A 13,896-nucleotide genomic window follows, 5' to 3' on the forward strand; every position below is an offset into this window, starting at 1 on the left:
GCTGGAAACCTTCTGTTGGACACTTTCATATCTTTGGGTGTCTTGCATATGTATACATTTCCCAGGTACTTAGAAAAAAGTTGGATAACAAGGCTGTCAAATGCATTTTTGTGGGATATAGCAGTGAGAGCAAAGGATATAGAATATATGATCCTGTCTCTAAAAAGATATTTGTTAGTAGGGATGTACTTTTTGATGAAAAATCAGAATTATTCCTTGTTGGTTTTGACACATATCAGGTTGCCCGTGATGTATTTGAAGGGCTGCTTCCCATTTCATTTGGTAATTCAGTTGGAGTTTCAGCAAGTGAACTTAATGTTCAGCCAGCTGCTCCATTGGAAAATGCAGGAAATCAGCCCCATTAGCTGAATCTGAATATTCAGCAAAGTGATGAATCTGAAATTGAGCAAGAGCTTGCGCACAGTCAGGAGATAAGACAAATGCCTAGATGGTATTTACAGACTATGAAAGATAGTCATCTGGATGCTCCCATGGCTGGTCGTATTAGAAGGCAAGCTTGTATGCATGATACTACACATAGTATGGAGTTTGTTATGGCAGCAAGTACAGTTGATGATGAGGACCCTAAATGTTTTGAGGATGCACAACATAGTGTGCATAGGATGGCAGGAATCCAAGCTAAGTTTGATTTTATCATTAAGAATCAAACATGGGATTTAGTATCTTTGCCCTGGGAAAAAAAGCCATCGGAACAAAATGGGTCTACAAGTTGAAATGGAATGCAGATGGATCCATTGATAAATATAAGGCAAGGCTTGTAGCCAAGGGCTATACACAGAAGAAAGGCATTGACTATGAGGAGACATTTGTTTCTACCTCTCGCATGACTACCATCAAATCTATGGTTGCTTTGGCTGCCCATTATGGATGGATTGTGCATTAGCTAGATATTAAGATTTACACGGGGAACTTCTTGAAGAAGTATATGTACAACAGCCCATTGGTTTTGCAGTTGAGGGATCCAAATACTTGGTTTGCAAGCTGAAAAAGGCTTTATATGGCTTGAAACAAGCTCCTAGAGCTTGGTATGCAAAGATTGATGTGTTTTTACTTAGCTAAGGGTTTACAAATAACTCATCTGAGTCTACCCTTTACGTATGTAAAGAGGGAGGATCCATGCTGATCATTTGTCTATATGTTGATGACCTTTTGGTTACAAGGACACATGCTGATCAGATTTCAACATTTAAACAAAATTTGCAGGAACTTTTGAGATGTCAGACTTGGGGTCTTTGCATTATTACTTGGGCATACAGCTCATACATGATGCTAGAGGTATTGGTTTATCACAATCAAGATACGTTGGTAAACTCCTTGAGAGGTTTGGCTTACATGATTGCAAGCCAATCTATACATCAATGGAACCTAGACTGAAGCTGTCATTGGATGATGACAATGATTTTTTTGATATACACACATATGCTCCAGCAGTTGGATGCCTTATCTACCTATGCAACACTAGGCCGGATATACAATTTGCAGTTTCAGCCCTGAGTAAATATATACATCAGCCACACATGTCACATTGGCAAGCTATCAAGCATGTCTTCCGTTACTTGCAGGGTACTAGATCTCTTGGATTGCTTTATGCCAAGGGGGGACCACTACACTTACATGCTTACATTGATTCTAATTGGGCTGGTGATTATGATTTACGTCACTCTACTAGTGAAAATTGTTTCTTTCTAGGCTCATCTTGCATATCTTGGCTTAGTAAGAAATAGTCCATTGTTGCCACATCGTCATGTGAAGCTGAATACAAGGCAACTTTCACTACCACAATTGAATGTATATGGCTTAGACGATTGCTACATGATCTGGATGTATTTGTCACTCAAGGAGCCTACTCCTTTGTTCAGTGACAGTCAGAGTGCAATTAGAGTGGCACGGAAGCCAGTGCTTCCTGCACACACGAAACACATTGAGATACATTATCACTTTGTTAGAGAGAGGCTACATGCACGAGATATCGGCCTTGTCTATTGCCCTACCACCAGTAATGTGGCAGACATCTTCACCAAAGCTCTTCGTCGTAACAAATTTGAAGCATTTCACAATGCTTTAAATTTGATCTCCTTTGGTGGAGGAGGACCCTTGTATCTTGATTACTCTTCACTCTAGGGGGTTTGTTGGGTTTCACTCACACCTATGCTCACAGAGGAGTGTTGGTGATTAGTGTAGGATACTAGAGCACTTTTTACTCTCCGTATGAGAGGTTTTTTCCCCCATATTCATTCTCTTTTTTGTAGGTGTCTATGTTACATATTTACAGGCACTTATCATGTTGCACACTTTCGGGTGTGAACACCCTCTTACAACCCTAAGGTTGTACCTTGTACTTTCATCTTACACTCTTTCAGTCCATTGCATTGGGTGTCGTGCTTCACTCTCCACACTATTTATTGCACTCTTAGCTAAGCTTTGATCCTCTCAACTTCTCACACTCTCCTCACTAGGGGCACATTCTCCTTTAAGTGGGAGGTTGTTGGGGATAAAGCCGCCTATGCCTAATTGTCTCTGCATTCATTACACTGGTAGTATCCGCATACATGTACACTGCAGGTGGCGGGTGCCCATCACTGTCACTTTATTTATTATTCTTTTAGTGACATTTGAATAAGGAAAGGAAAGTCTCACATTGTGACTGTTGGAGTTCCCATATATGGTGTCTCTCTCTCTTGCTCTCTTGCTCCATCCGCTATAGCTCTTGCTTTGCTCTTTCTTCTACTTGTGTGCTTCCACTCAGGCTCTACCTTTCAGCATGGTCACATTTGCATTGCCTCTTCTTGCATAACTCCAGTGCATTGGCATTCTATTTTTGTAAACATGCATTTGTGTGCATTTATCCCTTTTCGGTCTTTTGGAGTAATCGACTTTGGATCCACCATATTCATGGCATTGCACATGGTAGTCTTCCTTGCTTACTTAGCTTCGCTAGCTTGCTTTTGGCACATCTTTACACACTCACCATATTTGCTTCACACGCCCTTAGCCCATTCCTTTGTCAGCGACACCTAGAAGTGATAGGGATAGCTTGATTATTTTGTGAAAGCCATTGTGTCTTCCCCTTAGTCTCATGTCAATTACTTAATCGACGGCAACCCCAATTTTTGAAACAAAGAAAAACACCCCCCCCAAAAAAAGTTCACTGTGGTTCCATCTGCCTTTGTAGGACTTGGTAGGCCACTGACTAGCCAATGTGCGCCCTTTGTTACCCTAAAATGGTGTGCGTTCAGCAAGAGAGTTTGAAACGGAGTGAGGTACAAGGTCTTGAAACTTTCTATAAATAGTAGGCTGCTCTCCATCAGCCCAATCTTGTTTTTGCAGATTTCAGGCCCTCTAGCTTCGCTGTCCACACCCCATTCGCAGAGGACATCTCAAGCAAAGCTGTCCGTTGCGGTCTACATCAGTTTGGCACCTGTTTCCAGCCTGCTCCTTGCTGATTCACACTGCTTTCTGCTGCCAACAAGCGTTTGCTACTGATTGCTGCACTACTGTCCTACAGCCTGTCCATGTCAGCAAACTAATTGTGTTTGTAGGCCCCAGCTGCACCATCAACGACCTCATTCTAGCTGTTGCCATAAGTTTGCTGCCTACGTTTACTGTGCAGGCTGCTGCCACATCATCTGCTGCTTGCGTTTACTATGCAGGCTGCTGCCATGTCATCAGCTGAATTTGGTTTGCAATTTTCTCTCTCTTTTGCTTGTCCCCGACGCTGATCCAGCATCATTATGTGCTGCGCTTGCTGCTGTTTGACACTTGGAGGTTCCCTTGCTGCATTTCGGGATCCATCAGGAGTATGATACACTTTCCCACTCATCACCTCTACCTCTGTCCTCAAGATATAGTTCGAGATATAGTTTTTCATTTCCTGCATGGTTTGTTTGCTGCATGAGCATTGTACATTTAGTATTCAGTCATTCATTCAAATTTCTGCTGTGTTCATTGTCTTTAAGTTACCTAACCCTAACTGTGTTCCGTTGAGTTTATGCTTCACAGGGTATTTCTTCATAGGGGTCCATACTACAGTCTGATTAAAGCCATCATTGTGAGGCATAGGAGACTCACCCCTCGACACATCAACATAGTGGCCTTGGACCACATCATAACTAGGATCACATGCTGACCTTGAGATTTAGAGAGGAGATACTATAGCTTGATATCTTGTACATATAGTTTTTAGACTCTTAGCTGTAGTAGCTCCTTCTATAGTTTTTAGCGTGTATGACATATCCTTGTTTCTCATTTCTGCTTACTGTTAGAATTTCCAGTTCTCTCTTAGCAAATTCTGAGTTGGCCTAAATATCAGGGTTAAAATCTGAAGGTCATAGCTGCAAGTAGGTGCAATGTAGCTGCTGTGAAAGGAACATTAACATATAGTTTCTAGACTACCATATCAGCATCATAAGAATCTTTGACCTTTTTACCATAGTTAAGGGTGCTAGTTTCTGGGAATATGAGGCCCCATATGTCAAGCTATAGTAAGATGGTAGGTGTTTTCTGAATTTTTGACATATAATTGTGAGGGGATCTCCAGTCCAGTAGACATATAAAGTTTAAGCTGCAGATATGAGCTCATACCACAGATTTCCAGGTTTTCCAGTTTAGCAGTGGTTGCTGAGCTGTATGGGCCTGGATTCTGTTAAACGAGAAGCCTTCAAATGTACTTAAGCAGGAATGAAGCTGGCAGATTTACCTATAGGGGAGATAATGAAGAAAAGTTGAGGCTACTACAGTTATCAGACTGGTTACTTATTCAAACAAATGTTCCTACTATTGATTGCTCACATAGAAAAAGATAACTTGAAAATGGAGTTGTACATTCTCATGATTTTTTCAGTTTGAATCTAAGCAAAGAGAGGAAATATTAGACCTGCAAGAATGGTGCAAGGAACAGGGATCCAAAATGGTCGAAAAGCATCTGGCTCAGTAAAGCGCAATTGTATTAAAGCACCAAACTTTAGCATTGTTGAAAGTGCATAGAATAACATATCTGCCTAAAATGTACAGGGGCCAAGTGTTCATAAGAAATTTTAGACGAAAGTTAAATGCCAAAAAGAAGAGTTTTGCTTCATATTCTTTGGTCTCGTTGAAGAAAAACACATTTTCCCACACCTACTCATCATTCAATTTTTTTTATTTATTTTTTGACAACATTGCATCACATTTACTGACAGTAATCCCTGCATCTATTGTGGGTTTAGTTGAACATCCAAATTTTAGGTTAAATGTATAGGGTTCAATGAAAGCATCTCAAAAAAGAAAAATAATTGAAGACATACATGACTATTCAACAACATTCGATATCTCCTTAAATCTTGCATAATGTTGTCCCTCTCTCCAGTCTAAATGTTAAAGAATTTGCTAAAGGCACCATGACTTGCTCTGTATATGTCACATATGGACCATATGTGGAGACTTCTGTCAAATATAATGGGTGCTCATCTATGAATCTTGTGTGGAGGCTTTTGTCAAAGATGTTTCCAGGACATAAAGGATTGTCAATCTTAAGGGATCAAGCGAGGCACTATATGACCTCTCTTAGAAACTAACACTACTCACATCCATGTGTGCATTAACAATTATTTTTCCTTTCATGGATTGCACTTGGATACTCAAAATTTAAGTATCCAATGCCTCTTTATATTACATCTCTATTCATATCTTTTGTCACATAATTGTTCCATAACATTTTAGAGCTGGTTTTCAAAAATTCGTAGTATGTGGTGATTATTTATTGTAAAATCCAAGTGCTAGGCTCACTCTTGTGCAAATTGTATAAACCCATGGATAAAACAAAAATATTTTGCAAGCTTGTTTGCATTAGAATATTCTATAGGCTTAAATAGAAGAATCCTAAACATGCACTTTGTGCGCATGCCATTAAGGCCTAGTCTAAGGACTGAGTATTGCATGTGGACAAGAGAGGGACTATTGAGATTAGTGGGTTGATGATGCTCACCCAAAAAGAAACACTTTATATATGATTTGTAAAAATGAATAGAGAGCTCATCCTTGCATGTGCAAATTTGAGAGCTTGTGCTTCTACCTTCTTCTCCTTCTTGCTTGCACTACAGCCATAGCCACACAGAGAGAGAGAGAGAGAGAGAGAGAGAGAATGCTGACTTGAAGAGAGAGAGAGAGTTGCGATGGTGCTCCTGCTCCGTGCCGCCCTGCCATCGCCTGGTCTGGCGCGCCCTGCTGTTGCCTTCATCTGCGTCGTCGCCGCCTGAAGCCCTACATGTCGGCACCCCCCGTTCGCGTCAGCCTCGTCGTCACTTCTATTCGTCGGTCGTTCGCGTGTTGTCACCATAGTCGAGGGCTGCATCTCCGCCTGCTTCTGCCAGTCGCGCCTGCTCCTTGCGCTGCCAGCGGAATCCCTGGCGCCATCTTTCTGACGTCCTGCTCCTGGAGCCGTCGGGAGCAGACGCCCTGCTCCTGGAGCCGCCAGCATGTTCTGCTCCTGGCGCCCTGTCCACGCCCAGACGCCCTGTCCCTGACGCCCTATCCACGGTCGCATACCCCTGACGCCCTGTCCCCGGACGCTGCTGACGGATCCCTGCCCGGCACCCCAGCCTGTCCCGTCCTGCCGTGGAGACCGCCAGGCCTTTGTTTCGCCCTTCTGCCCCTGCACGGTGACAAGTAAACCTCAGTTTTCATTAGCTCTCCTTGCAGAGTACACCCCTGGACAGCGCCTCTGTACAGAAAAGAGGGAGAGCGAGAGAGCTGGCAAGAGAGAGGGCCAGTCCTCCTTCGAGATCAAATCATCATATACGATGGTTGGTTTGGATCTGGATTTCATAGATCAAACAGTGGCAGCACTGGGCCCGGATTCTGATGCGGAGGAACCTGAGGATATGGTTCCGTGCAACGAAGAGATGCCCCCTGGTCCCGACATCCAGCCTGCGGGTAAACGTACCAAGCATGCTTCGGAAGAGATAGGCGTTTCTCAGGATCGGTCCTATGCTCAGGTCGCTTCGGATTCGGTGGACTCTCAGGAAGTGGACTGGGAGCATTTGCTGGAATTTGCAAACACTTTGCTTGGCGATTATGTTCAACATAATCAGGAAGTCTTTTCTGACTCTGCACCTAACGATGTACTGGATGCCACCGTGGACCCAAAAACTGTCCTACGCTCCTTTTCGGTATTTTATGATCGCGCTGTGATACTTTTCTTCACCGGTCGAATCCCGTTGCTTTCCCGTATTCGCCAGTGGTTGCAACATCTGCTACAAGGGGAATGTGTTGAAGAGATTTTTGTTGGCTCCCGGGGCTTTTTTGAGGTCCTGTTGACATATTGCTGCCATCCATTGACTGCTATAGGTATTCACCTCAAAATTACATGCAAACTTCAAACTAGTAGTGGTAGAAACCACTATAACCAAGACACATATCAAATGCTCCTATCAAAACCCTATCAAAACTAAAGAAGCACTTCATCCTTGATAATAACTATGTATTCAAGCCCTCATTCAAGGCTCCAAAATGCATAAAAATACAATCATAAGCCTCTCTAGTGAAGGCCCAAGGTTGCCTTGCTGTTTATGGACCATACATAAGCATATGCTAAAAGTGAATCCATTAGTGCACTCCATCCAATTCTCCCTCATATACTCTAACTTGCATCAGCCAATTCAGCCTTTGTTGTTTTGCCCTTTTTCATGCAATCCAATGCTTGCATCCAAATGCAAGATTTTACTTCAACCATGCATGCTTTACGAGCTTCATCAACCCTTTCAATTCTCAAACCATATGTGGCTACATCTATGGCTACAAATGCTATCCTTTGCAACCATCTCTTCTAACCTCTTTTGCATACCACCATTTCCAAAATTTGGCTCTATCGGAAGACTAGTTTTTATTGCATGTATTTTGCCATCTTTCCAAAAGACTAACCTTTTTGCTTCTGCTTTGCTTATCATGTTGTAAACTGTTGCATCAAATGCATCTCCTCTTGTATCCTTCTGTAGGCCCCAACCCTTCTCTTCTACCTTGACATCCAATTTTTTGACGGTTACATTGATTTCAATCAAATTTAGCCTCAAATCATGCATGCCCTTGATTCATCCACAACATCACCTTTAAGAGTTGGACCAACAGGTATAGCCAATTGTTTCGCCATAGTTACAAGCACTTTGGTTGTAATTTCAGCCCCCTTCTTAGCACTGGCAGGTGTGGTGTACCCCATCTTAATTTCATCCGCTCTCTCTTTACCAACATATGCACTGCCTCAATTACATTACTCATGGTTTTAGCCTCTTTTAAAAAGATACATCTTCTAAATGATCACTCATCTTCTCCTGCAAGACAGGATCTGTAGCCTTTAGAAACAAATCAATTTTCTAGCTCTCCAATGATTACTTCATCAGCATCCAACTGTGCATACCTACTTTAAAATTCACAAAGCAAAGCTGTAGCAACCAGCCCTTCATTGGGATTTTCAATCCAATCTGTAAATGTCTTTTTAGTTATGAAGCCTCCATCTTCCGAGAAAAACTCTTCTCTCAAAGCTTTCTTAAAAGCTGCCCAATCAACGTCTCTTCTATGTAACTCATTAATCCAATCATGCAATGCATGCATGGTGAAACGAAGAAATACTGACTCCATGCATATTATGGTACCCCATGAAACAACATCTTTTCTTCATACAACCAAATGAAGGCCGAAACATTTTGACCCTTAAATTGCTTTAATTCCTGTCCCACTGCACGTAATGCATTCATAGCTAAGGAATCAATTCTTTCTACTTCTTGACAAATTTGCATATGCTATTGTAACAACAGCTGCTGTTGTTATTGCTACTGCAATAAACCAATCATTTGTTGTAAAGCATCACCACCACTTGAACCTACAAAATCCCCTATCTTTACAAAACCTACAATTGACTTTTACGTCCGGTTCACTGCTATTGGAGCATTTGGGGTCAAAAGTCTACCACAGGGGTAAGAGACAGTAGGGTCAAAGAGATTCAAGGAGAGTAGTAGATGAAAGAGAAGGGTTTTGAAGAAATAGATCCAAATCATAGCTCATAAGGGTCGGTCAAAGCTCAAAATCATAGCTCATAACCAAATACATCCAAATAAAGGTGGGTCAAAGCCCAAGACACACTGAGACAATAGCTTAGCTCATACACATACGTAACATAATCCTTGATCATATCGGAGACGCACCGTGCTGCTCTCCTGTCTAAACTGCCTTTGTTTTTTGAACGCCGGTTGGTTCATGTGGTTCCATGGCGTCCAATGGCAGATTTTCAGCGTCTGCTGCAACGTGAATGCCCTGTCTGGGTCGAGGTGGAAAACTGTCCGGCTGTTTATTGGCCACTATTGAAGGATGCTATGGCCGCTGTGGGCACTGTTCTGGTCCCTCCCAGTCTTAGGGCTGTGAATCGCAACCGCTTGTGTATGCTATGAGACACTGCAAGAAAAAGGCCTGCCTCGTTACGCCTCAATTGCTCTGGCATGCACCCGTTACACTTTCGTTTGAAATGGGGCAATTTTGCAGGGCATTGCTTTTCTTGTGGACAGTTGGGGCATTTTATGGCCGAATGCCCGGAACAGCAACACACTTCCAATGATGGCCATGCTGCGCCGCCCATGGAAGATATGGTGTGTGATGCCCCGTCGCTGGATGCTACCCATCAGCCCCAAGCTCTGGCCAAAGGTAAACAACAGGTTTCGGGTCTGGATTCCAGCGCCATTAATTGGGTTGAAGTACGTGCAAAAAAAGGCAACAGGGTTGTTGCTGCCATGGAGAACAATGTGCCTACTACCTCACAAGATTCCATGCGTACATATATGCGCAGGAAGGAAATGCAGTCTTCCGAGCGCTCTGCTCCTGCTATGGTTTCCTCTGCCCCCCTTCATCAGCCCGCCAGGAAAATGTATTCGGATCGTCCAAAGGGTCCCCCTGCTAAGCTGGCATTTGATACCAGAGGTAATGTCATTACCCCGTGGGACCGTCGTTATCCCCGTTCCATCCCCAAGCCAGCAGATATGCCGTCTACTTCCAAATCTGGTCCGCAGAACTCTTTTGCAGTGTTGGCGGATTTCTTGGACGAGGGAGTCCTGGACATTCTCGCTGACAAAGTCAAATCGAGGCAAGCTGTGCCTTGTACCTGATTTTGTTTTGAATACACATGAAAATAGCCACGTGGAATGTGCGAGGAATTTGTTCTCGACACAAGCAACATGCTATGTGGACTGTATTGCATGAAAATCAGTGGGATGTCCTGTGCGCTGTTGAGCACAAGAGTCACGGTGAAACCGGAAAAGTGGTAGATTGCCATGGCTTTAGATTGTTTTATGCAGGGACACAGGCCATGCATTATTCGGGTGTGCTCATGATAGTCCATGACAAATATCAGCCTGTTCTTATTAAAAATGATGTTCATGGCCGTTTTTTGGTGATTGAAATTTTATTCGAAGGGGAAATCTTATGGCTACTTGGCCTCTATGCTCCGAATGATTCCTTATCTCGTCGGGCGCTTTGGCAGACTTTGCAGACCTCCTTGTCACTTGGCAGACGGGGCTTCTTCATGGGGGATTTCAATATGTGTGTTGATTCCTCCCAGTCCACATCGGAGCATTCGGTGATGGATACGCCGGAAAGTCGTATGTGGCATGCGTTGGCTCTTGCCGTTCTTAAGCAAGACCTCTGGTCCTGGCTACACCCGTCTTCTACAGGGTTTACTTTCCATTCTGCCCAGTATGCAACAACATGGTCGCGATTGGACCATATATATATCATGCAGAATGATGATTTTCTTCCTGAGCTGCTCGAAATAAAAGTGTTGCAGCAATATGCCTTGTCGGACCATTTCCCTCTGCAGCTTGAGCTGCTTGCACAACCCATTGCCCCTTTCAAGCAATTTCTGGAGAGACTCCCTTTGCATTTCAATTCGTCTTACCTGAAGCATGCAATCTTTCAGGGCTATATGCAGCAATTGATTGACAGATTCCTCTTCGACTTCTCTTCTCAAGGCACTGCGTCATTTGAAAGATTGCTCTCTAATGTGCAGCGGGTTGCTCGGCAGTATGGGATCTATCATGCCTCTCTTTGTCGGCAGCGTCGCAAGGCAGCCGAGGACATGCTGGCGTTGGTTCGTTCTCTGCTGGTGGACACTCCGGATGATGCATTTCTGCTCGCACTGGCCATGCGAGTGGTGGATCTTATTAAAGAATTCCAATTGAAATCATATCAGCAGGCCAAACTGCAACACCTGACAGAGACTTTGCAAGATAGTGCATGTCAAACCCATAAGTTCTTTCGAGCTCTCCATGCCTCTCCTGCTAGGGAGAATATGACCAGACTCAAGGATGCAGAAGGCCACCTTATCCTGGATCCGCAGACTATTGTGCATATGTGCAGGAATTATTTCCGTGATCTTCTCAGCTCCACTTCTCCACCTTCAGACCAAATCACTCAGGCCCGTTCGGGTTTTTATGACCTGGTCCGCAATCAGCTACCGCAGGACATGCAAGCTACTATGGAGTCCGATATTTGTGAGGCAGAGGTTATGGACGTCTTGTTACATTTGCCCAAGGATAAAAGTCCGGGTTGGGATGGTCTCACCAATGAGTTCTTTGAAGCTTTTGCTATCCAACTGGCGAAACCATTGCAGGCTTTGTTTCAGCAGGTGTGGCAAACGGGGATCATGCCTTCCTCATGGAAAGAAGGCCTTATTAAGCTGCTTCCAAAAGTTCCTTCGCCATCTAAGTTGACACAGTGGCGCCCCATTTCTTTGATGGGTTCAATGTACAAAATCTTTTCCAAAATAATGGCGAATTGGCTTCATAAGCATCTCCCGGCCATTGTGCACCCTCTACAGTATGGTTTCATTAAGGGCCGAAATATTCTGCACAATGTATTGAATGCTCAACTGGCTATTGATTATGCAAGGCATTCTAACCAGGAGGTAGTACTGATTCAACTGGACCTGGAAAAGGCTTTTGACTATCTGGATTGGTCTTTCGTTGCTGAACTTATGTCTGCTATGGGCTTTGGTCCCCGGATGTCTCGTCTAATCTACACCATTAGCGCTGCAGCGTCTTCGCGAGTCATGCTGAACGGAGGTGTTACTGAGCCATTTGTACTTGCCCGCTCTGTCAGACAAGGATGCCCTTTGAGCCCGCTATTCTTTGCCCTCGCGACACATCTAGTTCTTTCCATGTTATCCCATATGGCAGCCTCTTCTCAGTTGGCCGGTCTGTCGCTTCCTACAGGACAGCACTTCATTAGCCAATCCCTGGCGGATGATACTTTTATGATTTTGCGTGCGGACAAGGACAACCTTAGACGAGCATTGGATGTTTGGGGCATCTTTGGTCAAGCCTCCGGCCTTCGCATCAATGCGCTCAAATCAGCCATTCTCAGCTGCACGGAGTCGGACTTACAGTCCTTGGACTGGCAGGGTCTGGTTGTTCCTCGTGGCTTCATTGTCAGGCACCTTGGGTACCCTTTGGGTGTAGACGTTCCACCAAAGCAGCTTCTGCAGTGGATTTCTCAGAAAATGGTGGCTAAGTTTATGTATTGGAAATCTCAAGCCTGGCCCTTCCATATTCGCCTCAAAGTGGCCCAGACAATTATGTTGCCAATGCTCACATATTTTTTGCCATTGTTGCCTTGGACTACTACGACTCTCAATGCTCTTACTCAGTCTATTCGCTTCATGCTATGGAAGAAGGACTCATTGCATGCAGGTATTTCCTGGATTTCTTGGTCGCATGTCTGCACCCCCAAACGCATGGGTGGCGGAGCTATTTTAGATGCCCAAACTCACATGCAGGCACTCCGTTGGTCTCTTTTCCGCGCCATGTGCTCGGATCATCATCCATGGGTCGATATAGCCCGTTATTTCCTTGAGAGCCATGGGCTTCTACATGGCAATACCCAAATCCGGAGTTCTTGGTGGCATGTTCTTAATGCTGATTCGCGGTTCTCCAGTTCTTCTTCGTCGCTGCTTACTCATTTGGTATGTTCCTGGAAACAGGTCCTCCAAAAGGCTCAGTGGCATCCAGCGGAGGATCGCTTGGCTACTAATTCTTTTCAATTGGAATTGTTGGCAGTCTCGCGTTTACTTGCATGAGAAGGCAAACATGAGCTTAGACCACAATTCAACCGGATGGCTCGTTTGGGCTTGTCTTCGGTCGCGGATGCCACCCTTGCTAGTCGCAATGTGCTTATATCTTTTCGTACAGCTAGGAGGCTTTTCAGGATCCCTCGGGGATATAGGCCTTTATGGGAACAGCTTTTGCGGATGCTCCAGAGCAGACAACCCTTTCCTGCCCTTGCTTCAGATCATCCCTGGCAGGATTGGGACCTACAAGGCCGGCTGACTTTAAGCAAAGCTTCTGCTAATCAAGTTTATCATATTTTGATTAAAGATCAACAATGGCTAGTTACCAAAGCGAATGCTTTATGGGGATTACGTAAATCCCGGTCATGGTGGAGGGCAACTGTGATGGAGGGCTGGTTGAACAAGACACCCTTCAAATGTAAAGTCTTTCTTTGGAGAGTGATGATTGGTGGTCTTCCGCTTGCGTCGGCTCTTTCCAAGCGACGAATCTCCAATGGCAACTGTTTCTTTTGCACCACTGCTGTGGAATCAGCCCACCACAGATTTATTTCTTGCCCCGTCGCAAAGAAAGTCTGGTTCTTTTTGTCGGCTGTTTGGCAAGGAGTGGTTGGATTCACCCTGCGCCCCTTTGATTGGGTTTTCAGGCAGCCCAAATACCCCACTCCTGCACAGCCACATATGAAACTCATGTATCATTTTCTTCGATATTGGGGCTGTTGGCATAACTGGACCATTAGGAATGCTTTTCTTTTTGACTCCGCCTATAATGTTCAGCGGCATATTGCGAGGCTTAAGGG

At 44.3% G+C, this 13,896-nt stretch overlaps 1 protein-coding gene across 2 annotated transcripts in view; it reads right to left on the reverse strand.

Annotated features, from left to right (window-relative positions):
* LOC148042002 (putative polyamine transporter At1g31820) overlaps positions 1 to 13,896 on the reverse strand; it is a 142,236-nt gene that overhangs the window by 61,498 nt on the left and 66,842 nt on the right. For both annotated transcript variants that reach the window (XM_087688981.1, XM_087688977.1), the window contains exon 7: positions 4,895 to 5,018. In XM_087688981.1, coding sequence (XP_087545107.1) covers positions 4,895 to 5,018 — 124 coding nt within the window. The remainder of the gene's footprint in view (positions 1 to 4,894; positions 5,019 to 13,896) is intronic.

This window comes from Lygodium microphyllum, chromosome 1, assembly GCF_053477565.2.
Source record: "Lygodium microphyllum isolate KBCC chromosome 1, Lygodium_microphyllum_v1.1.10, whole genome shotgun sequence".
Classification (NCBI taxonomy): domain Eukaryota; kingdom Viridiplantae; phylum Streptophyta; class Polypodiopsida; order Schizaeales; family Lygodiaceae; genus Lygodium; species Lygodium microphyllum.